The 25,106-nt window shown below is 44.8% G+C and overlaps 1 protein-coding gene across 2 annotated transcripts in view; it reads right to left on the bottom strand.

Moving 5' to 3' along the window:
• Positions 1-25,106, bottom strand: part of DNAAF6 (dynein axonemal assembly factor 6) — a 179,172-nt gene that overhangs the window by 115,634 nt on the left and 38,432 nt on the right. The window contains exon 2 of one of the 2 annotated variants that reach the window (XM_088444298.1): positions 13,108-13,202. The exons of the other annotated variant lie outside the window; for it this stretch is intronic. Within the exon in view, the coding sequence (XP_088300424.1) occupies positions 13,108-13,133 (26 nt within the window). The 5' untranslated portion in view covers positions 13,134-13,202. The remainder of the gene's footprint in view (positions 1-13,107; positions 13,203-25,106) is intronic. 2 annotated transcript variants of the gene reach the window in all.

Here is a 25,106-nt window from a genome sequence, read left to right as displayed (position 1 = left end):
GCCAGCCGAGGGGGCGGAGCAATGACGTCGGAAGCCGTGATTCGCTCGCGGCGGCCATCTTTCAAATTAAAAAATGGCGCTGAGGCGCCATTTTTTAAAAGGGCACGCTCGGTTCTCACCATTGAAGTCAATGGTGAGAACTGCTCATTGGCTGAGAGGTGGAAGGCTCACCTCTCTCAGACAATGAGCGCTCCACACCGGGATTTCTGTACTGAAATCCCGCAGCGGAGCGGTCATTCGAGTAGGACACTACTAATGTACGAGGGTCCGGGTATTTCCATTTTTATTTTTTTGCCAAGACAATGGATTGTCTTCTTTGGAACGAAGAGGACAGATCCACGCATAGGAGGAGGCGAGTATGGATTTTTTTTACTACAGGTACGCTATTGATAATTTACTGGAGAAGAGGACAGATTGGCTTCAGGGATACTAGGTGAGTATGTGAGATAGTGTGTGTACATGTATTAGTACTAGCACTAGCATGCAGGGTAGGCTTGCTGGGAACTCTAGTTCCACAGCAAAAGACAATATTTAAATTCTTTCTTTGCACCACACCCTACATAATCAACCCTGCACACAACGCTCCAGGGGTGCCGGAGATAGCTAGAAAGGGTCCGGTGCTGGTTCTGGTAAATACAGGGGGACCCTACACATTTTTCCCCCTGCATTTCCAGAACCAGCTCAGAGCTCACTGCTGGTTGCGCTGAATACGGGGGACCCCTACGTCATTTGTCCCCCGTATTTTGGCAACCAGGACTGGTTCTGAAAAGCCTGGTGCTGGTTGTGCTTAATACAGGGTACCCCTGCTTCGTTTGTACCCTGTATTTAGCACAACCAGTACTGGGTCTCCAAAGCCCGGTACTGTTTTTTGTTTTTTTTGGGGGGGGGGGGGCACACAATATATATTTTTTTTTTAACACAGAGCTTTTTTGTTGTTTTTTTTTCAAACACAGAAGCACAGATGGGTCTCACTGACCGATCCCTGCTTCTGTGTTTGTTTATTTAAACACAGATGCAGGTATCACAGATCTTTCAGATCCGAGATGGCATTTGTCTCCTGCCGCCGGCACCGCTGCCGCTAATACGGTCTACTTTCCCCAGGTTCTGCCTGCAGCTAACGCCCGGTACCCTCCCCTCCCCTGGGTCCTGGACACAGCTAACGACCGCATTCCTCTCCAGAGCCCACCGCCGCTACCACCCGCTAAAGGTAGCCATCTTGGTACACCCAAGTGAAGCCACAGTGAGTACACCTGCTTAAGGCTCCTACTGAGGCTGCGCAACACATTGAAACTTCCTATCTGTATAATGGCAGGTTTGTGAGATAATAGTTTAAAAACTGTAACTTTCTCAATTACCTGAACCCCAAAAGGCCATATTCTGGAGCAATAGCTACCTAATAAAACAAACCCCAAGTCTAAATTCACCTCTTACCCTGAGTTATGCCTTCCCAAATATCCCCCAAAGAGAACAGCAGAAAATAAGTTCTAACTGAGTGTCAGAAAAAAAACTGACAGTTGGAGCTTTAGTTTACTCAAAAATCCTAATTCTTTATGTTTTTGCCATAAAATTTGGCATGCAGCTTCGTACCTCCAATAGCTTTTGAGGTGCAGCCCCTTAAACATCCTGCTGCCCCCCCCCCCTTCTTCGGAATTCTCTATGTAGATTTATAATAGAACTGTGGCGTTGCCCCTAAAATTGTTCACACGGGAAGATGGTACTATTAAGGATGTCTCTGTCCTCCTTCTTGTATTAAGTCACACTATACTCCTGTTTGCAAGCAGGTAGCTGCTTAATCCTTGAAAAAGCTGATTGGTGAGTCGGATAAATCTGGGGAAAAAGGGGGGACAAGGACAAGCGCATGATAGTGTAGTAATTAGTTACACCGTGAATTACGTATATGACTAATAATATGCGCGTACCGTAAGTATAATTGTATATTAAGCATATAAGAAAACAATCCTTAAATGCAGTTATATGATCCACACTGTTGCAACCTGTGTGTGCGCAGTGGAGGTGGGGGGTGCACACACACAGATCGGTGATTTCCTGACTACTGTGGGGTGGAGACAAAAGCTGCAGGCTACATCCGATGTGGAATCCTATAACAGCGATCTAAGGATTGTTTTCCTATATGCTTAATACACAAGTATACTTACGGTACAAGCATATTATTCATATACGTAATTCACAGTGTAACTTGTCCTTGCCCCCTTTTTTTCCCCATATATAGGAGTCTCTTGACGAGACGAGACCAGGACTACGTCTGTTACATGGCTTTGTTTATAACCAGCAGATTGGTAACTGATAAGTTCATGGCTATTTTTGTATGATGGCACAATAAATTGTTTTTTTGTACCTTCAACGGCGTGCTGGTATTGTATCTGTGTGGTACTACCTATCCAAGGCTGCACCATATGGATTATTTTGTGGTATATATATATATATATATATATATATATATATATAAAAAACTCTAGATATCCGAAACAACTGGGGGCCGTACCCTCTTGGACGACACAAATCAAAATAGGCATGCCACACCCTGTGATAAATCCTGGCAGAGGCAGGCTTTCGTGTTCTGAGAATGGTGTTAACCACAGAGGTAGAAAAAACCCTTAGAGCTCAGGAAGGATGTCTCAAGAGCCACGCCATCAAAGACAGATGACCCAGGTTCAGGTAAAGGCAAGGACCTTGAGACAACAGGTCCGGACGTTGAGGCAACAGCAATGGAGTGTCGATGGAGAGACTGAAGATCTAAGTACTAGTGTCGTCTGGGCCACGCTGGAGCCACGAGCAGGACAGTGCCTCCTTCTTCTTTGAACTTCCGAAGCACCCGAGGAAGAAGGGAGAACGGAAGAAACAGGTATGCAAACTGGAAGGTCCACTTGACCGACAGAGCGTCCACAAGAAGAGCCTTGGCATCTCTTGTTCTGGACCCGAACACGGGCAGCTTGTGATTGTGTCGGGATGCCATGAGGTCCATCTCCGGAAGACCCCACTTGTCCACTAGGAGCTGAAACACTTCCTGGTGAAGAGACCATTCCCCTGGATGCCCTGAAGACCGCTCGAAGTTCCAATATGTTTATTGGTAGGGCAGACTCCACTGCTGTCCACCTTCCCTGAAAAAAGTGTGGACCCGTCACTCCGTTCCAACCCCGGAGACAGGCGTCCGTCGTCAGGAGGACCCAGTCCGGAATCCAAAAGGGGTGTCCCTTGGTGAGATGACCCGTCTGAAGCCACCAAGTTAGAGACAGACACACCTCCGGAGAGTGCACCATTGTTTGTGTCCTTATCCGATGTGAAGATCCGTCCCACCTGGAGAAGATCAATGTCTGCAGAGGCCGGGAATGAAACTGGGTATACTCCACCCTGTCGAAGGTTGATACCATGGAGCCCACTAACTGCATTGCCGAGTGAATCGACACTCGGCGACTGTGCAGGCATCTGTGTACTTGCTTCTGCAAAATGGAGATCTTGTCCTGGGTCAGGAAAATCCGCCGCTGTTGAGAGTCCAACAGTGTCCCAAGAAGGAGCATCTTCTGGGAGGGAGTCAGGGAGGACTTCTTCCAGTTGATCAGCCAACCGTGAGTCTGAGACCGAGATTGTAAGCTGTAGATGGTGGTGAAGTATCTCTGGTGACCCGACTAGCAGCAGAAGGTCGTCCAGGTATGGCAACAGGCGGACCCTCTGCAGCCACAGACAGGCCGCCATTACCGCCATAATTTTTGTAAACATCCGAGGTGCAGTAGAAAGGCCAAACGGCAGGGCCTGGAATTGGAAATGTTGCTGTAGGACAGCAAACCTGAGAAACCTCTGGTTAGCCGAAGCAATCGGATAATGCAGGTATGCATCCTGAATATCCAGAAACACCATAAAATCCCCAGGTTCCATAGCCAGTATAATAGACCGCAGGGTTTCCATCTTGAACCGAAGTACTCGGAGAAATTTGTTCAGGGATTTGAGATTGAGGATAGGCCGATATGAACTGTTCAGTTTGGGAACCAGAAAGAGGTTGGAATAATAACCCGTTCCCCTCTGGGGAAACGGTACCGGAACTATGACTCCTGTCTGGAGCATAGAGTGTACAACTTTCTGGATCTCCACGGCCTTGTCCTGGTTTGACTGAAGTCCCATGGTGAGGATTCACCCTGCAACATCTCTGCCAGGTTTTGAACCGTGGTAGAGAAAGAGTTAACCCAAATAGGCTCCAGAGACACCGGAGAAGGTGTCGGCTGTGGAGGGAGGCACTGCGCCACCGTCATCTGCTGGGCGACCCCCTGTATGGCGGTTTGAACTACCGCCTGCTGTGTAAACCCAATCTGGGGAAACACAGGGGGGAGCTGCCAACCGTCCTACAATGGTATTCAGAGTTTGTTCAAAACAAGCCCAGGGAGGCTTCTGTGCAGAATTACAAACAGCAGGTGCACATGAAAGGGCAGAACAAGGTGTACATAAGCCCCCATTAAGTACATCTCCCTCCCCAATGCCTGCCTTACATCTGGAGCAGGAAATTAGGAGTGTACAGATTCGTCACTCCCAGACATTGTAGAGTATGGATGCTGTATGTGACCCACCACACAGAAAAATACTGTTAACTGAGGTAAATTTCCACCCTGACAGTACTGGCACCGTGAGGGCTGCGAGAAGGACAAGTATAGGGAAAGCAAAATGGCTGACAAAGAAAATGCAGTCAGACAGCGCTAGCATAAATCACATACAATACAGAATATCCACCTGCACTAATTGCACTACCATCAACTACGCAGACCTAAAGTCTGGTAGGAATAGTGCTACATACTCTGACCTTACAGGAGAGGTATGCGGGGGGACCCGGGCTCCGCAACGCCGATGAGACCAGCGTCTATGCCTTAAAATGGCTGCCGGAGAGCTCAGAGGAGGCAGACCCGGGGAAGGAGCGCTGACACAGCCCGCCGGACCGAAGTGGAAAGGCACTGTGTGCAGCGGGGGAGGCGCCGGCTGTGAGACAGGGAAGGCCTGCTATTAACCCCCGGGACGCTGGAGCTTGTTTGAAAGTTCCAGCCCGACGTCCCTGGTGGTCTAGTGGCAACGCAGGCTCAGTGCCTGGCTCCACGCGCGTCCATCCCCAGGAAGCCCCTCTACTCTGGGGATAAATGAGGACTGTGAACCAGCGGGCGCCTATGGCAGACGCCCGCTGCTTACCTTGCGATCCCCGTGAAATCCAGCCACAGTCCAGGGATCCCCCGGGGTCCCTGCTAGCGGGATCCGTACTGGCATCTTGGCGCCGGCGGGGTGGCAGCACGGACATCCGTTGGACTGTCCGTGCTGACCGCTCTTGAAGAATCTTCTGCTGGGGCTGTTTCAATAGCCCCTCCGTGCAGTGACCCGACTCGGGCCGGGCACCTACGAACCTGAAGGTGCCTTGGCCTGGGGGCGGGGTATAGGAGAGGGGCCCCGGTGCATCCTGGGAGATGAAAATTAACTGTGTGGTGCCCGATGACTTCCACCATCGCCTATACCCCAAGGTATCCTGTGGATACCCTATGGACCCTTTTTTTTAATCTTATGAGTGAAAAATCTAGAGTTTCTTGTCTCATAGCAGTTTTATGGAAGGTTTTACCGCTATTTCCACCATCTTAAGTGTCTGATGTGGTACATTTTTTTTTTAAGACGGTGAGATCCGTTGGACTGGTCAGATATATAATGTGCCATGCGTTTATGGCTCTAGTGTATCCAGTTTTCAAATTGACTTATCTTGAGAGGACTTATCTCTGTACAGTAACATAGGTTTTGTGGTTAGTATAAAATAGTAGTGTTAGAGTTTAACAATAATTTAGCAAATTTAATATGTCAGCATACCAGGTCCTTGTTTCTGTACTGTCTGTCTCTCCACTAGCTATATTTTATATACTAATATTTAAGTATATGGGATTGCCCACTATGAGTAGTTTGGACACATTGTACAGTGATCACAAAATACGCGCTATAGCGCGGTTTTACTCGCTACAGGATGTTGGGGACCCAGTTTTTAATACTGAGAGGGGCCTGAAGGATTCAGCAATCATCACCGCTGCCGCCAGATTCTGATCAACCTATTGCTGCCGGCAGCACCTCCTCCACCGCTGGGCAGAGACCGGCTGGTTGGAGATGGATGCGAGCAGTTGAACTGCAACTCCCAGAATCCCAGTGTCCGCCTTCTGCAGTCTGCTCAGGAAGCCTCTGAGAAAACTCGGTGCACACTTCTGGGTGGCGCTGTGTGCGTTCCACGTCTCCCTGCAGCACTGCCCACGCTCTCCTCTCGCGAGAGGCGTTGTCATGGATACCGCAGCCAGTGACTCATGAATCGATGTCCGGTAATTTGGTTACACAGCAGTACGTATCTGTTGTGTGCATGCCGCAGGCACAGCCTGAATCCTATGCAGGGCCTACGACCGGGCTCGGATCCTCCGTTCTCCAGTGACAGGTATACCCCAGGAGTGAGAGAGGCATATTGTTATTATATTTACGTAGCTTTCCCTTCAATAATTCCTCATTTTTTTAACACCCTGCACAAATGACAGCCTGTTGGTATCGATAGTGTTGTGTACTGTAATAGCAATCATTCATATGTTATCAGGTGCTGTATTTCTAGTTACCTGACAATAGCTGGTTTTACTTAGCAAAAAAAAAAAGAAATAACAATGTTTATTTTGCACATATTGCCTGTGGCCCATTACTGCCCAGCTGTGCGCCCCCCTCAATCCTGACTATGTAACTGTGTTTATCCTCCCAGTGTAACTGTGGGCCTGATTCAGAGCCGCTCGTAAGCGGCCGCTCGTTCGTTCCGACCGATGTTCGCACAACTGCGCATGCGTACGGATTTTAATACGCATGCGCGAACCAGTCAGTGCGGCCGAAAATCGTGTGCTCGCTAAATAGCGAATGCCTGCTATTTTGAGTGACAGGAGGAGGCGTTTGTGGGTGGTAACAGGGGAAGGTGCTTGAAAACGGGGAGTGGAGATCCGAACGCAGGCGTGCCAAACGGTCAAAACGGGCGTTTTAAGGGTGTGCATAATTACTAAAGCAGCGTCATCGACCACATCACTTGGTTGTTTTATAGTCAGAACTGCTCGCATGATTGTGGTAGGAAAAACCAACCACAAGAATAGCGAGCAGTTCATACGCTGTACTCGATTAATCTAATAAATAGCGGACATGACGTATGATGCGAGCGGCCAGGGGGCGTTTTTTTCAAAATTACGTTTGCATGTTTTGTTCGCTCGTTCAGACATAGAGGCGTGAACAGACCGCAAAGAGCGAACGGTTAATTTAAATAGCCAGCCTCTTTTTCTGGACGAGCGAGCGCAAATAGCGTCCGGCTCTGAATCAGGCCCTGTATGCATTCCTTCACTAGCCCAACTGTGTAGCTGTGAGTATTACCCATTTACCATGATTGCTAACTGTGTGCATCCCCTAGTGTTTGCAAATACGCGCTATAGCAAATTTGCAAATATGCACTATATTACCGCTATTTCCACCATCTTAAGTGTCTGATGTGGTAAAATTTTTTCAAGACGGTGTGATCCGTTGGACTGGTCAGATATATAATGTGCCATGCGTTTATGGCTCTAGTGTATCCAGTTTTCAAATTGACTTATCTTGAGAGGACTTATCTCTGCACAGTAGCATAGGTTTTGTGGTTAGTATAAAATAGTAGTGTTAGAGTTTAACAATAATTTAGCAAATTTAATATGTCAGCATACCAGGTCCTTGTTTCTGTACTGTCTGTCTCTCCACTAGCTATATTTTATATACTGATATTTAAGTATATAGCGCGTATTTTACCCGGTATTGAGGGAGGGGACTCACTTTTTCAAAATGGGAGGGTCCCTGGGGACGCGCTCCGCTATAGCCAATCCCTGGCTCCCTGATGATCTGGCCCAGCTGCAGGCTATAAAAAGTGTCAGAGCAGACTTCGTTAGCGCCTTAGCGGCGCTGTAGTGACAAGCGGCTCCGTAACGTCTGTCCCTGCTCCTGGATTGAAGAAGGCCTCCGGTAAGTATAAATGATAGGTGGTGGCGGCTTGGTTGTGAGCATGGTGACTGGTGCTCAGGGCTGGCCCGAGTCGGAGCATGTCCCAGCTGAGCGGCAAGGGTGCCACCACGTAGTGGGTGCTGTGTGGCTTCCAGCTTCCGGAGTGTTAGGGGCACAGAGTCTTCATCGGGGAGGGTATACTTGCCGGCTCGGCAGCATAGAGTGGGGTGTGCAGCTTATCAGATTGGCTGCCTGTCATTACAGTGTGGAGGCCCTGCGGAGCAGACAATACGTAGTGCACACTCGAAACTGATCCCATATGAATGTGCTAGACATTTAAACTATAATCAAGTAGTGTGGTATGAGCAGTTAAATAAATGTTTTTCATATAGTTGTTACATAGAGCCATATTCAATTAGAGGCGAAGTTTTCGACTGTTCGCCTGTTTCAGAGGCGAATTAATTCCGTGCTCGTCCCCGCTTTTCGCCTAATTCAATTGCAAAACAGGCGAAAACGGAAATAGGCGAATGCGGAACAAGTGAAAAGTACTGAAAGAATTGGGGAAATCAGTCTGTACCCCAGAAAAAGATGCTCTAACATAGAGAATCAATATAGATGTGTACTAATAGCCCTAATAAAACTATTTTGCGTACTTAAGTTGTGTAAATAGCTTGCTATTAGCGTCTAGGTAAAAGTGGTGAAGAATGGCATACAGCTGTATTTTTTGGTGAAAATAAGTAGTCCAGTCAAATTTGGGGTGCTTGAAAACGGGTGCTAGCATGTTCTTATGTCTCTAAAGTGAGCTTTTAAAAAACGTGAAAAATCCACCTGCTGCATGCACCTGCAATCCCAAAAACACCTGACCCATCCTTGTGGACCCCCAAGAAGTCTTTTTCGCTACTTTTAATGTATATCCCCCCACTTTTTAAATTTTCACCCCAAAAATGACATGTCTTTTTTGGGGTGTTCTTAGGTTTTAGTTTCTGTTTTTTTGCGTATTTGTCCTTTGGAGGGCTGTCCCAAGGGGTCTGAGTTGTTTCCCCATGTTTGCACCCCAAAATAAAGATTTTGCATTTCTTTTCACCAGCTATTGATTGGATTAATTTTTGGAGAATTGTTTTCACTTAGGCGAAATTGTCCTGGAATTGAATTTGGCGAATTTTTTTTTTAGGCGAATTTTTCACAAAAAAACAGACGAATATGGCTTTTCGCCTCTAATTGAATTCCCCTCATAAAGCGGTCACTGCATTAGATAGTAAGTGCTCACGAGCTGCAACCCCCCAACTGTTGATTTCACATGTGCACACATTTTGGACTACTATGTATGTCCCAGATTTTGGATGCTCTGTTCTTCCCACATTCCAGTGTAATTATGAGCATTGCTAATTTATGCTTTTTCAATCTGATGACACTGCTGCCCGGCACTGGGGAGTATATAGCGCTGTCCCGTACACTACTCTCCGCCCCCTTCCCCGCTGGTTGTGTATAATGAAAAATGTATCTGCAGTACTTTGACGCCCCCCATCATCTTCACCACCAGGTACAGTATGTCTTGTCAATGGCTAGTGTTTATACCCGTGTACATCTCTCCACATGTGTGCCTTTGTCTCAATCCGCATGTGTCTCTACCTGCCCCCATGTGTGCCTCTGCCCATCCCCTATCTGTTCCTCTGACCACCCTCCCCATGTATGCCTCTTCCCACCAAGCCATTATGAGGATCTGTTCGCTTTGCCTCATCTGTGTGCCCCTGATTGGGGAAGCACTACTAGTTTCATTTATACTGGGCCCCACAAATTCTAATGCAACCTTGCCTGCACCCACCTTGCTGCATCCTTGTAGGCTGGCAGCACTGGACTTTTCCAGGTGGCTCAGACGCAGCTCGATCCTGGCATGTCACGTAGCTGCATGCTGCCTCCAGCTACAGTTATGCAGTGGCACAGCATGGCAGGCTGTAGTGCAATAAATTTGAATCATTGTGTTTACATTTTTTTTTCCTGTGGGGGCCAGTGTTTGTTTGTTTTTTACTATCGGACCATTGTGTTTTATTTTTTACTATGGGGGCCAATGTGTTTTTTTTTCCTGTGGGGGCCAATGTATTTGATTTTATCCTGTGGTGGGCCTATGTGTTTCTATATTTTCCTGTGGGGGGCCAATGTGGTTTTTTTTTCCTACCGGGGCCAATGTGTGTGTTTTTCTGTATGTGGGGGCCAATTTGTTAGTTTTTTTTCCTAATGGGGAAATGTCATCTGCTTCATGTTCATGATCTGTAGCTGCTAAATTGTTAGATTTACAGAATACCTTCATTTAGATGGGACCCAGAAAAGGTCAGGTAGGACCCCTGTTTTTTAAAGTGATGGGTCCCTGGGACTCACATTTTTTTTGGCTCACCGCGATCACTGATCCCCCACCTTACCCCCAGCACTGCCTGTCCCTAACCTCCCCCTTGCCCCAATACTACCCCAGCTATCTACCCTTGCCCCCTCCCTAACCTTAGTACTGCCTGCCCCTAACATCTTCGTTGCCCCCAGTACAGCTGTTATCCACCCTTTCCCCCTTTCTAAATCAAGCGCTACCTCACCCTAGCCCCCTCTTTGCCACCAGCACTGTCGCAATTGCTGTCTGCAATTACCCCTCCCTACCACCAGCTCTGCCTTCCCTAACACCCCTCTAGCCCCAGCTCTACAGAAACTTCTCCCTGCCTTTACACCAGCTCTACCCCAACTGCTGCTTGCCCTTAACCCCCTGTACCCCAACTCCTACCCCTGCCCCCAGCACTGTCCCAACTGCTGCCTGCCCTCAACCCCATAATATGTGACGGGACCAAAAACAGTGGAGTAGGACCCCAATTTTTCAAAGTGAGGAGTCCCTTAGACCCACAATTTTTTCGCTCAGTGCAATCACTGGTTGTATGGTGTTTAAAAAAAATACAATATAATGCTGTCCAGCACTTGAATTTTTTGGCTTATGTGTCTAGCTGACCATTAATTAAAGATTCGATATATGTTATTTAGCTGCTTAGTGCCGTTTTATACACTGTGTTATTTGACATTGCTCACACAAAAAGAAAATGCCTGTGCACAGGTACCTAGTAGCTACAGACACGTAAGCGCTACGCTATGGTGTGGGACGGTTCCTTTGGCAACTAAAGACACGTTGATATCAGCTGTAAAGGTCTTGCTGTGCAGCACATGCGCTGTGCCATAAGTTCCACCTTGTGAAATGCAACACATTAGAGCCAGCGGTGGTGGAGGGACTGACTCGTCTAAAAGAGGCTACATGCTGTTGCTGACCAATTTAACACTGTGTACTTGGATTGCATGTCTTGAAAATGGTCTATGCACAGACCGAAACGTTGACTACTTATTGCAACCTACATTTGGATATATGGCGTTTATTCTACAATAAATTGAAACATATGGCAATTGCAAGACTGGTGAGTGCCCCTTTCATGATTATGTAAGGGGGGGGGAGGAGAGAGAGAGGGAGAGGGAAAACCAGTCTGCTACAAAGTGCTGGTGCGAGAGAGAGAACCAGTCTGCTACAAAGTGCTGGTGCGAGAGAGAGAACCAGTCTGCTACAAAGTGCTGGTGCGAGAGAGAGAACCAGTCTGCTACAAAGTGCTGGTGCGAGAGAGAGAACCAGTCTGCTACAAAGTGCTGGTGCGAGAGAGAGAACCAGTCTGCTACAAAGTGCTGGTGCATACATAAAACAGTAGTGGTCATATACGGTATATAACGTGCAAACAGTCATAATCTATAAAAAAAAATGTAGACAAGGCAAAAAAATCAATTAGTGGGAATACAATAATGCATCATATGGAGGTTGAGGAAATAAATTGATAAAAAATAAAATATATGTAAAGACAATTAATGGGTAAAAAGGAGGATAACAGCTTATCTTGAGTCAAAAGAGTCAAGGTTCATGGGCTAAGAGGCTGCTACTCCCAACGCGTTTCCTCCAGAGACTTCTTCAAGTATATAGACATTTAGCGCTCCCGCTAGGCTGTTTTAGCGGAGCGCGGCACCCTGCCCTCCTTCTGGAGGGCAAAAAGCACCCTGCCTCCAGGAGGAGGGCAAAAAGCGCCCTGCCCTCACAGCCTGCGGGAGCCGTTCTCACCCGCGGGACGCAGTGTCCCGCGGGTGGAGAAACATGCGGTGCCAGTGCGCTTATAGACACGCCCCCTTTTCGATGACCACGCCCCCTTCTCGGTCGCGCGCACGGGCATGCCCTCTCTAGCTCCGGCGCCCTGCCTCCCGCCGGAGCTAGAGGGAACACTAGACATTATATATATGTATATATATATATATATATATATATATACATACATACATATATAAATCGATATAGATCCTGCACTCACATCACAGTTTATCAGTGGGGTGCTATCCAAGATCAGATTTTTGGACTGATCCATAAATGTCTACACAATCTCCAGTCACCTGGATAGGAGCACTCTCCAGTAAGTCAATAAAAGTCTTTGTTCAATTCAAAGGTAATATAGTTTAATCAAAAATGAGTTGCCACATAAATAGTTGTCGACGTTTCGATTCCGATGGGAACCTTTTTCAAGACCGGCAAACAATGCATAAATGCACCATGTGTATAAAATTCAAATTACATCTAGAGATGAAAATACAAAAAGATCAAACAAACGTAATCAGTACACATACTAAAAGGTATCATAATACCAATAGAGCAGAAAATATAATACACAGTGACACAATCTCTCAGGCTCCGTGTTCAATCCATAGAAAATCAAATATATACTAGAGATACAAAATCATTTAATGTATATATATACATCCATACATACCAAGTAATTTTTCAACGAAGGAGGCTATAAGTGATCTAGAACTTCACAAGTTTCAACCACCTGCATACTGGGACTATACTCCACAGTGTTCCCAATATATATATGCACCACAGATACCTTTGTAATGACATATCAGTAAAATGAGCACCTTCTAATATCTGAAATTGTGCTATAGAAAGTACATGTCATATAAGTAAAACGGTCACCCAGGTGTAACAGCCTGCAATGGGTTCATAATCAGCCTCACACAATAGTATCCTACTAAAAATACAGGCACATAGAAAAATCAGGCAGCGCTTACCAGGTTGGTATGGCAAACAACTTCATGTATCATAGCCTCACATCTGAGCAGAGCTACACTTCACATATGTCCCAGTTGGCATACATCACAGATACCTATGTAATAAAATATTGATGGTATAAGCACACTATACACAGGACCTGCGCTGTAACCATGTTCATACATGTAATATAATAAAAGCATTCAGCGGTCAATGTTAGCTACACGATGGCTAAAGGTCAATCTTAGATAGCCATATTATACTGACCATAGATATATAAACAAACTAAATAAGCGTTTACCAGGTCCATGAATGCACCACACTAAGTTATCAATGCTCCGGAAAACGGCTGAGCTCTGGGACAGCGAGCTGTACACGTGCTAACTCTCCAACTGGCTGCTCAAATACCCGTCCTAGCGGAAGTGGTCACAGAGCAACATCGAGTCACATGGTCTCAGCCGGGCCGGAACATAAACAACCCCGTCAGACTCACTGCGTTCGGCAGGTTACCATGGGAACATGGTACACAATTGAAGCAGTCTACACGATATTGTTAACTTGTTCATAAACAAAGTTAACCAAATAGTGGGACACCTTGGGAGTGTCACTCTGTATAAAATCTAGCATATGACTCGATCAGGTGTAACAATTTAAGAATGGATTGTTAGAGCCTGTATAGACGCAGTGATAGATACAAACCAACATTACAAATAGACAACCATATAGAGAAGCACAGTATGAACAAAATGGACACTAATAGAAAGAAATAGATACAAATCAATAGAGAATATTCAATAATAAATGAATACCATAGGTTGCATGCACAGATAGATAAGATGTTAGAAATCTATCCAATAAAAAGTGTGCATACCCATGTGTGCACCTCAGTGTGTTCCCAAAAGTATAAGTTACCTGTGCTAACAGAACATAATAGTGAGATGCTATTTAAAAGTGATACTCAAACAAAAATAAGTGGTAGGAATACCATATATACAGTACTAGTATAAGTGCCATATCCAAATGTGAAAAAAGTAGAAGACACAAACTTGACATAGTTTGAAAAGAAAAAGGTCAAACATTCCAACAGTACCATACATAAAAATGGGCACATACAGGAAATGTGAAACCCAATAATTATCCAAAAACCACCAAAACACAAGAGATGAAATATACTATCATCTGTCACCATAAGATTCAAGCCACATGACCAAGATAATAACCACCAACCACCGAATGTGAATCACCCCACATCAGCGTTTAAGTTTAAAGAAACACATTAAGAGGATTATTCTCATTAAGTCCACGTGGAGCTACCATATCCAACATATGGATCCAAAAGCTTTCTCGCTTCTTGAGGGCTGAGATCCTATCACCCCCAAGGGTAGATGGTGGTATCAAGTCAATTAGCCGACACTTGAGACTCGCCACTTGGTGGCCTTGCAACAAGATATGTCTGGCAACCGGTTTATCTGTGTGTCCAGTAGACAGGGCCGAGCGGATGGATGCCCTATGGTTGGCCATTCTATCTTGGAATTTTCTTGACGTAAGGCCCACATAATATAATCCACAAGGACATGTAAGATAATAAATTATGAAGTCCATCATACAATGTCATTTATATTTAATGTGGATCTTCTTACCAGTGTGGGGATGGGGGAACATCGGTCCAGTTAGCATAGACGCACACGCAATGCAGTTCCCACAGGAATAACAGCCAGGTTTCTGTTTCATAAGCTAAGGTATAGTTTTATCTTCTGTAGGATACGCAGTAGGTCTCATTAATAATTGTTTAAGGTTTGGTCCACGTTTATGGGCCATCATAGGTGGATCATAGTTCTTAAATGGAAGCGTGTTATCAGATGCGACAATGTGCCAATGGTCTTTTAAAGCTTTTGATGTTTTATAGGCACCCTTATCAAATTTCGTTGTAAAAATGAGGCGTTGTTTGTTTTTACATTGCGGCGGTTCCTTATCCATTTGCTTTTGGTAAAAACGCCGTGCTTTCGCAAGGCATTTGTTCAACTTCATCCGACTATGTCCCCTTTCAAGAAATCTGACAGACATTTCATCTAGTTGATCTTCCCTGATGTTTAAGTTGGAGTTTATCCGCATGACACGTAAAAATTGTGAAATTGGTAAGTTATCCTTGAGTGCTGGTGGATGGTGGCTGGTCGTCAATAAGTCCATATTCCGATCCGTATCTTTTCGATACAACGATGTATTGATGGTCCCCTCAGTGTTCGTTATCGTCACATCAAGAAAATGTATAACTCTATCGTTGACCTGATGAGTGAATTTAATTGGACTCTGTAGTGCATTCAGCTGAATCACCATATCCTCATACATCTCTGGAGTCCCTTTCCACATTAGAAATATGTCATCTATGAAACGCCGATAGAAGACTATCCATTGACCATAATTAGGAAAAATATGCGTTTCTTCATATCTAGCCATATATAGATTGGCGTAAGCTGGTGCCAGATTCGAACCCATTGCGGTTCCTGTTATTTGGGTATAAAACGCATCTTTATAATGGAAGTGATTGTTATAAAGAACCAGGGCAGCCAGTTCTAACACAAATTCTGAAGGAGTATCACCACTTGGACCTTGATCAATCAGTATCTTTCTTAACGTATCCAGACCTTAACCGTGCGGAATCACCATGTATAATGAACTGACGTCCATTGTTGCCATAACAACATCCTTATCGATTGGACCTAGATTATTCAATTGTTGTAAAAAATCTCCAGTGTCACGAAGATAACTTCTTCCTTCCAAGACTCTTGGTTGTAAAATACTATCAATATAAATCGCAAGAGGTTGCAGAAGGGAACCTTGGGCCGAGATTATTGGTCTCCCAGGGGGTTTTATCAGGGTTTTGTGGATCTTTGGAAGAGTATACAAAATAGGACATCGTGGTTTATCAACTGACAAATAATGATACAGATCTTCATCAATCCACCTATGCATCAAAGCAGTTGAACACTTGATCAATCTTGGTCTTAATCTCAGGGATAGGGTTACTACCAGACCTTTTGTATACATCTGTGTCTGAAAGTTGTTTCATTATTTCATAATCGTAATCAGTCCAATTCTGGACAACAATGGCTCCACCCTTATCGGCAGGCCTGATTACAATATGCGGCTTATCCCTTAATTTTTGTAATGCCTTCTTCTCATCCGGTGGTAGATTATCGTAGATTTTAGTGTTATCACAAGCATTGATGTCAGTATTCATTAACCTTAGGTATCTTTTTATGCTGGCATTCGAAGATGGTGGATCGAAGACTGAGGGTTTCTTAAAGGGCTTATGCCAGGATTGGGTCAAATCACTCTTAAAAAATTCTTTAAGCCTCATAGACCTACCAAAACGATAAATATCAATCGATTTCTCGAACTTACTATTTCTGCACGTCGGTACAAATGTCAAACCTTTCAATAAAAGATTTAAATCCGATTGGTCAAGATGAATATCGGAGAGGTTAAACACAGAGTTTAAACCCGTCTCCTTTGGCCGCATTTTCGAGTGTCTCCCCCTCCGCGTATGCGGTCTGCGATTCTTCGATCCCCAATCTCATGGTGGGTAAAATCCTGGTCTGTGCCTTGATCTAAAAAAGCTTTACTCATTTGGGTACCTTCAATGGCCTCTGTTTCCGACGTGGATATAGAAGAGCCCGACTCCATAGGAAATACCGGTGCACGTCTACGTTGAAACCTGCCAGTATGGGAGATTGTTCTACCAGGCATATTATTAGCTATTAACCATCTACATACGTTATGATTTTGGTAGTCAGCTGTGATGGTCACCAACTTTTTTCTCTTAAAGGAAGTTAGGTCTCTCTTATACGTTTCTACTTGACTGTGTAGACGATCCAGCCATTTGGCGATTTTATCTTCCCTAAGGGTTGGTAGACTAGTCAAATTAAGTTGTTCTATTTCTTCCTTTTTTACGTAACTCCACGCCTACCTCCTCAATGACAAGTACCATTAGATCAAAAGAACACTTATTTAGGATTCCATACCACCTTGCGCAAAAAACTGGGTTGTTTCTCCCCAGTGTTGGTATATTATGTATACGGAATCCACGTGGTATCTGTTTCCTGTGATGATATTCCGAGAGAAATTGGCCATGGAGTACAAGATCTATCTCTCTTCTGTGAATTTTCAATAGCCTATAAAATAGATCAGCTGAAGTCTCTGCCGGTAATAGGTTGAAATCTAATTTGTCAAAAAGTACTTTTTCAACTTCCTCGTCAGTAAAGGATAAGGCTCCACATTCAGCCTGTGAGAGAAGGCCTTCATCCAATAATCCAACACCACCCTGTGCCATTTTGTTCAATGCTTACACAAATGTATTGAAATATCACTGCTGCTGCTAATCACTGTTGCATTTCAGTCTATTGGCGAGAAGATGGGTGTCAGGAAAGAATCCATCGGGTTCCAAATATATCGATATAGATCATGCACTCACATCAAAGGAAAGTTCATCAGTGGGGTGCTATCCAAGATCAGATTTTTGGACTGATCCATAAATATCTACACAATCTCCAGTCACCTGGATAGGAGCACTCTCCAGTAAATCAATAAAAGTCTTTGTTCAATTCAAAGGTAATCTATTTTAATCAAAAATGAGTTGCCACATAAATAGTTGTCGACGTTTCGATTCCGATGGGAACCTTTTTCAAGACCGGCAAACAATGCATAAATGCACCATGTGTATAAAATTCAAATTACATCTAAAGATGAAAATACAAAAAGAACAAACAAACATAATCAGATTTATATATATATTTTCTGCTCTATTGGTATTATGATACCTTTTAGTATGTGTACTGATTACGTTTGTTTGTTCTTTTTGTATTTTCATCTCTAGATGTAATTTGAATTTTATACACATGGTGCATTTATGCATTGTTTGCCGGTCTTGAAAAAGGTTCCCATCGGAATCGAAACGTCGACAACTATTTATGTGGCAACTCATTTTTGATTAAACTATATTACCTTTGAATTGAACAAAGACTTTTATTGACTTACTGGAGAGGGCTCCTATCCAGGTGACTGGAGATTGTGTAGATTATTATATATAATGATTATATATAATGATGCTGACTCTATCCTGTTTAACCACTTGCATGGCATGGTCGTATTTTTCCCACCACACTAGGCAGTGAGTTATCTGATCTGGTCGCAATAATTTGACCAGTCAGATTAAGAGTATGGGTGGCTGCAGGAAAATCATTTTCCAGCGCCTGCTGCTCTCAGAGGGACCTCTGCTTGCCTCCTCCCTCTCACAGTGTCTGCTGTGCTGCCGATCACTGCTGATCGGTCAGTACAGCAGGACCTCCACCCAGCGGCTGTAGAGATTAGCAGCAGCTTAGAAAAAGTAAATTAACCCCCCCCCACCCCCTAGAGTAGGGGTGGCCAATAAGCAGCCCCACAGATGTTGTAGAACTACACATCCCAGCATGCCATGCAACAGTTTTGCTATTTGCCATGCTAAATCTGTTGCAAGGCATGCTGAGATTTGTAGTTCAACAGCTGGAGGGCTGCTTATTGCCCACCCCTAGAGTGTACATGGCGGCTGAAGCCGCTGTGAAAATGAAAGTCGCGATGGTCATGATGTTCCGATGGTGGTGATCCGATGTTTGGAAAAATTATAAAAAAATTAAAAAAATTTTAGCGTGGGGCTAGAGTGATCAGAACCGCCCTGTTGTATGTGGTTACCGCACATTTTATGGTGACACACAATAATACCACCAGTGATTCCAATAATAGCACTAAAAAAATTGTCCAGTACAGTAGCCCCTTTAGGAGTAGATATCGGCAGTCCTTTGGCTGACCGAGGAGGAAATTTACAAGGAGGGGCCACCAGTGGATGAGGTCGAAGACGTGTAGGCAGGCATCCACAACCGAGGAGAAGATAGTTTTTAATCTCTCTACCCATCAACTTACAAGACTTTGAAATTCAAGTTTTAGGTCGTGGACTTTGTTTTGTACCCACTACCCAGTTCGATGGGATGAAATGGGAAATTGAAAAGTACAAATTAAACAGGCAATTGAAGCTCCACAAGTTTTTCCATGGGACTAAAGCGGTACCTTTTGTTGCAGGTAAAGCGTCATCTGAGATCCCGGCACAATTACGTAAATTGCAACCTAGGTCCAGGTTTGAACCTACGTTTAATAATGCTGCTATTAAAGCCTTTGTCTGCATGCTTCACCAGGGTGTATCTACAGCCATGGCCAAAAGTTGAGAATTACACAAGTATTGGTTTTCACAAAGTCTGCTGCTTCAGTTTTTATGATGGCAATTTGCATATACTCCAGAATGTCTTGAAGAGTGATCAGATGAATTGCAATTAATTGCAAAGTCCCTCTTTGCCTTGACAATGAACTTCCCAAAAACAAAATTTCCACTGCATTTCAGCCCTGTCACAAAAGGACCAATTGACATCATGTCAGTGATTCTCACGTTAAAACAAGTGAGTGTGTTGACGAGGACAAGGCTGGAGATCACTCTGTCATGCTGATTGAGTTAGAATAACAGACTAGAAGCTTTAAAAGGAGGGTGGAGCTTGAAATCATTCATCTTCCTCGTGCAGTCATCATTGCTTTGCACAAAAAGGGATTCACAGGCAAGGATATTGCTGCTAGTAAGATTGCATCTAAAACAACAATTTATTGGATCATCAAGAACTTCAAGAAGAGAGGTTCAATAGTTGTGAAGAAGGCTTCAGGATGCCCAAGAGCATCCAGCAAGCGCCAGGATCGTCTCCTAAAGTTGATTCAGCTGCAGGATCGGGGCACCACCAGTGCAGAGATTGCTCAGGAATGGCAGCAGGCAGGTGTGAGTGCATCTTCACACACTGTGAGGCGAAAACTTTTAGAGGATGGCCTGGTGTCAAGAAGGGCAGCAAAGAAGCCACTTCTCTCTAGGAAAAACATCAGGGACAGACTGATATTCTGCAAAAGGTACATGGATTGGACTGCAGAGGACTGGGGTAAAAGTTATTTTCTCTGATGAATCCCTTTTCAGATTGTTGGGGCATCTGGAAAAATGCTTGTCCGGAAATGGAAAGGTGAGCGCTACCATCAGTCCTGTGTCATGCCAACAGTAAAGCATCCTGAGACCATTCATGTGTGGGGTTGCTTCTAAGCCAATGGAGTGTGATCACTCACAATTTTGCCTAAGAACACAGCCATGAATACAGAATGGTACCAAAACATCCTCCAAGAGCAACTTCTCCCAACCATCCAAGAACAGTTTGGAGACATACAATGCCTTTTCCAGCATGATGGAGCACCTTGCCATAAGGCAAAAGTGATAACTAGGTGGCTCGGGGAACAAAACATCGAAATTTTGAGTCCATGGCCAGGAAACTCCCCAGACCTTAATCCCATTGAGAATTTGTGGTCAATCCTCAAGAGGCAGGTAGACAAACAAAAACCCACAAATTCTGACAAACTCCAAGCGTTGATTAGGCAAGAATGGGCGGCCATCAGTCAGTCTATGGCCCAGAATTTGATTGACAGCATGCCAGGGTGAATTACAGAGGTCTTGAAAAAGTAGGGTCAACACTGCAAATATTGACTCTTTGCATAAACTTAATGTAATTGTCAATAAAAGCCTTTGACACTTATGAAGTGCTTGTAATGTTACTTCAGTATACCATAGTAACATCTGACAAAAAGGTCTAAGAACACTGAAGCAGCAAACTTTGTGAAAACCAATACTTGTGTCATTCTCAAAACTTTTGGCCATGGCTGTACTAACTCTATAACCGGTTATGTGAGACATTACACTAATTTATCTGTTGGTGGATGGAAAGCATTACGTGATTTATCCTCATATACTGAAATAATCATTCATCAAGCGGATAGAGGTGGAGCTATAGTGGTGCTTACAAGCAGGAGATTGAAAGACAACTTTCAGACTCCACAGTGTACAAGTTATTGGACTGTGACCCCACTCCGTTATTTAGCACGCAGTTACGTGATCGCTTGATGTTAGCAATGAACGATGGCATGATCACACTAAGATCTATGTGATGCTTTAATTCCTGAATACTCAGTTATACCATTGCTTTACACCCTTTCCAAGATACACCAGCACCTGGACAAGCCCCCGGATCAGGGGCGTATCTATAATGGGTGCAGGGTGTGCGGGGGACACGGGCCCGTGTCCAGGGGGGCACCGCACACCCTGCACCCATAATATTACTTACCTCTCCGTAGTCCCACCTCGGCGCTGGCGTCTGGCGCTGCAAAACGAATGGAAAATGGCCACGGCGGCCATTTTCCCGCCGTTTGCGCATGCGCAGTACAGGGAAAATGGCCGTCGTGGCCATTTTCTCGGTGATCTGTGCATACACTATAGACTCTGGGTACACTCTAGTGCCCAGAGTCTATAACTCTGGCGCTGGCCGCACACAGCTCAGTGCGCTGCCGGCCGCTGGGCGGAGAGGAGGGGGCCCGTGTCGGAGACTGTACACGGGCCCCCTCCTCTCTAGAAACGCCCCTGCCCCGGATCCTCCCATTATCTCGGCCTGGAGTTTTTTGATCCAGGCAGTCTCTGTAGATCTTACAGCTGTGTGTTATGGAGCATCTTAGCTTTTTGCTAGATACGACTTCATTTCTCAATAAGAGCCACAGTTTACATGATATTCATGAATCTAGTTTGCTTTGTAGCATCAATGCCCTGTATACTGTAATACCTAATATGGAGGGGCTGTTCGGAAGCTCATTATGGATAGTCAGATTTATATGGGTCCTGATGTTGTATTGGTTCATGATCTATTAGAGATGATCCTCATATAGAATTTTTTTTTATATGATGGCAAACTGCACTTGCAGCTTGTTGGCTGTGCGATGGGGTTCAATGTGGCCCCATCGTACACCAACGCATTTGTGTTTCAGGCGTAATGTGATATTTTTTTAATGATGTTAATGTATCTGGCAAGATCTGTTTCTATGCCAGGTACATAGATGACATCTTTCTCATTTGGATGGGTACTAAGGAGCAATATGTGATGTTTATTGAGACACACAATGCTTCGAGAAGTCCGGTGAAATTTACATATTGTATTAATGAGAGAAGCATCAATGATCTTGATGTACAAGTGAATTTGTGTGGGGGTAAAATCAGCACTTCTTTGTATAGCAAAACCACCAACAGAAATACCTTATTACCCTGTTAGAGCTTCCATCCTAAGCCGCTTAAATTTGGGTTGCCTTGTTCCCAGTTTGTCCGGACCTGCAGGATATGTAGTGATGCAGTTTGTGCTGAGATCGATGTTATGATCACTACGTTTTTGGCTAGAGATTACAATATAGAGAATTTATATCAGGCCCAAGCACCTGCTGTAGCCATCCCACACGAGCAACTGCTACAGTCTGGTAAAAAGAAAATTGTTGGGGTGAAAAGAATGCCAGGGTCAATCATTACAATGTTTCCAGCAATAACATCAGATATTCCACAAAAATGATGGCCTATTGTAACTTCTGATCCTGAATTAAATCTTACAGATACTACTATTATGCCCCGCTATTCTAGGGGTAGAAATATTCAGGATTGGGTGGGTAAAACCAATGTGATGGGCCTAGAGAATATCACAATGGATCACTTTCTTAGACCAAAAAATTGGATGCTACAGATGTTTAAATTACCTTACATGTCATTATCTAACAGTTGGCAATAGCATTTGCCAACTACATAGTGAGTAAAGATTTTCTATTTGACATAGACGATGAACATAGTGGTGCAACTCACTCTATCTTATTACCGTGTTTCCCCGATAATAAGACACTGTCTTATTTTTTTTTGGCCAAAAAAACTCCATAGGGCTTATTTTCGGGGTTGGGCTTATTTTAATTAACATTGACAGCATCATGCCCTCAGTCCTGCTTTTATCCTCATCATGCCCTCAGTCCTGCATTTATCCCCATCATGGCCTCAGTCCTGCTTTTATCCCCATCATGCCCTCAGTCCTGCTTTTATCCTCATCATGCCCTCAGTCCTGCATTTATCCCCATCATGGCCTCAGTCCTGCTTTTATCCCCATCATGCCCTCAGTCCTGCTTTACAATTCTTTACTCACCATTATTTTTTTTTCTTATTTTTTTTTTGTTAGGGCTTATTTTCGGGGTAGGGCTTATTTTGGACCGTTTTTCAAAAGAAAGGGTAGGGCTTATTTTGGACCGTTTTTCAAAAGAAAGGGTAGGGCTTATTTTCGGGGTAGGTCTTATTATTGGGGAAACACAGTACCTGCCCGTGTGATTTAGGGTATGTCGGCAAAACCGACAGGACTTTGAGAGAAAGGATGGCGCTCCACCGGTCGGCCATTAGGGCTGCGATTAGCTCTGGCAGCAGTAACCAGCCGGTGGCACGCCATTTCCAACAACTGGGCCATAATTTGGTAGTTGAGGTATATTATCATAGACCATATTCCACAGTCTCCTAGAGGGGGCAATAGATCACTGAAATTACTCCAGTGTGATTCATGCTGGATTTTTAGATTGAATGCGCTTGCACCCCGTAACCTTAATGAAAACTTAAGTTTGGGGGGGGCGGCTCCTCACCCGGACACAAGGTGCTGTGGATTACACGAGGTGTGGTGGTTTATGTATTATTGACCCTGATGATGAAGTTCTGCCATTGCTGACAGTGTATCCAGGTTTCTTGTGTGGGGCTCTTGCGGAGGGTATAATACAGGGCTGGCCAATAGGTTCACCACAATATACTGGTAGCTCGCGGAGCTCCCGACGGTAGATCGCGAACAGCCTGCTGCAGCAACTGGGATACGCTGGTCTCTGAAGTGAACAGAGATTAAAGAAGCCTCTGTTCGCTTCACAGGCTAGCGTTCCCAGTGATGCAGTGCGCAGGTGACGTCATGGCGTCTCCAGCGTCGCCTGCCATGTGAGCCTGCGCGCCTGCTGTATCTAGTTAGATCCAGTCAGCGGCATTCAGCCAGCGAGTACGTGGGAGCGTGAAGAGAGGTAAGTACTAAACAGGGGAAGGGGCACTGCATAAGGGTTATTACTGGGGGCACAGCATAAGGAGCATTACTGGGGGCACAGCATAAGGGGCATTACTGGAGGCACAGCATAAGGGGCATTACTGGAGGCACAGCATAAGGGGCATTACTGGGGACACAGCATAAGGGGCATTACTGGGGACACAGCATAAGGGGTATTACTGGGGACACAGCATAAGGGGCATTCCTGAGGGCACAACATAAGGGGCATTATTGGGGACACAGCATAAGGGGCACTGCATAAGAGGCATTACTGGGGGCACAGCATAAGGGGCACTATTGTGGCACAGCATAAGTGGTTCTAATACAGGCAGCATAGCATAATGGGCACAACTACAGGGGCACTGCATAAGGGGCTTTAATATAGAGGGCATTGCATAATGGGCTCTAATACAGGGGGCACTGCATAATGGGCTCTAATACAGGGGGCATTGCATAATGGGCTCTAATACGGGGGGGCATTGCATATTGGGCACAACTACAGGGGTAACTGCATAATGGGCACAACTATAGGGGGCATTGCATAATGGGCACTACTACTGGGGGCATTGCATAAGGGGCACTACTACTGGGGGCATTGAATAAGGGGCACTAATACAATGGTCACTGTATAAGGGGCACTACCATGGGCATTATGTATAAGGGCACTACTGTGTCGTAACGTGAATGAAGGGACTACTAAGTGGGGTAATGTGAATAAGATTGTGCTGCTGTGTGTAGTAATTTGAATTGGGGATACTATGTGTGATTGCTGTGAGGTCTCGCCCCCTTTTTGCATACCACTCCCCCTTTTTCAGGCTTGGTAGTTCACAAAAGTTTTTTTGTTTTAAAAGTAGATCACAGAGTCTAAAAGTCTGGCCACCCCTGGTATAATATATACTTGCACAAAGTCAGAGATTTTGTAGGATTAAAGTACACAAATATAGTATAAGGTCGGCGCTACATATAGTTATATGATGAACGTGCACAGTAGATAGTATATAAAAATG

Source organism: Taudactylus pleione, unplaced genomic scaffold, assembly GCF_031769625.1.
Source record: "Taudactylus pleione unplaced genomic scaffold, aTauple2 ptg000352l, whole genome shotgun sequence".
Classification (NCBI taxonomy): Eukaryota; Metazoa; Chordata; class Amphibia; order Anura; family Myobatrachidae; genus Taudactylus; species Taudactylus pleione.
The sequence above is the reverse complement of the archived record's forward strand: the minus strand, read 5'-3'. Positions and strand labels throughout refer to the sequence as shown.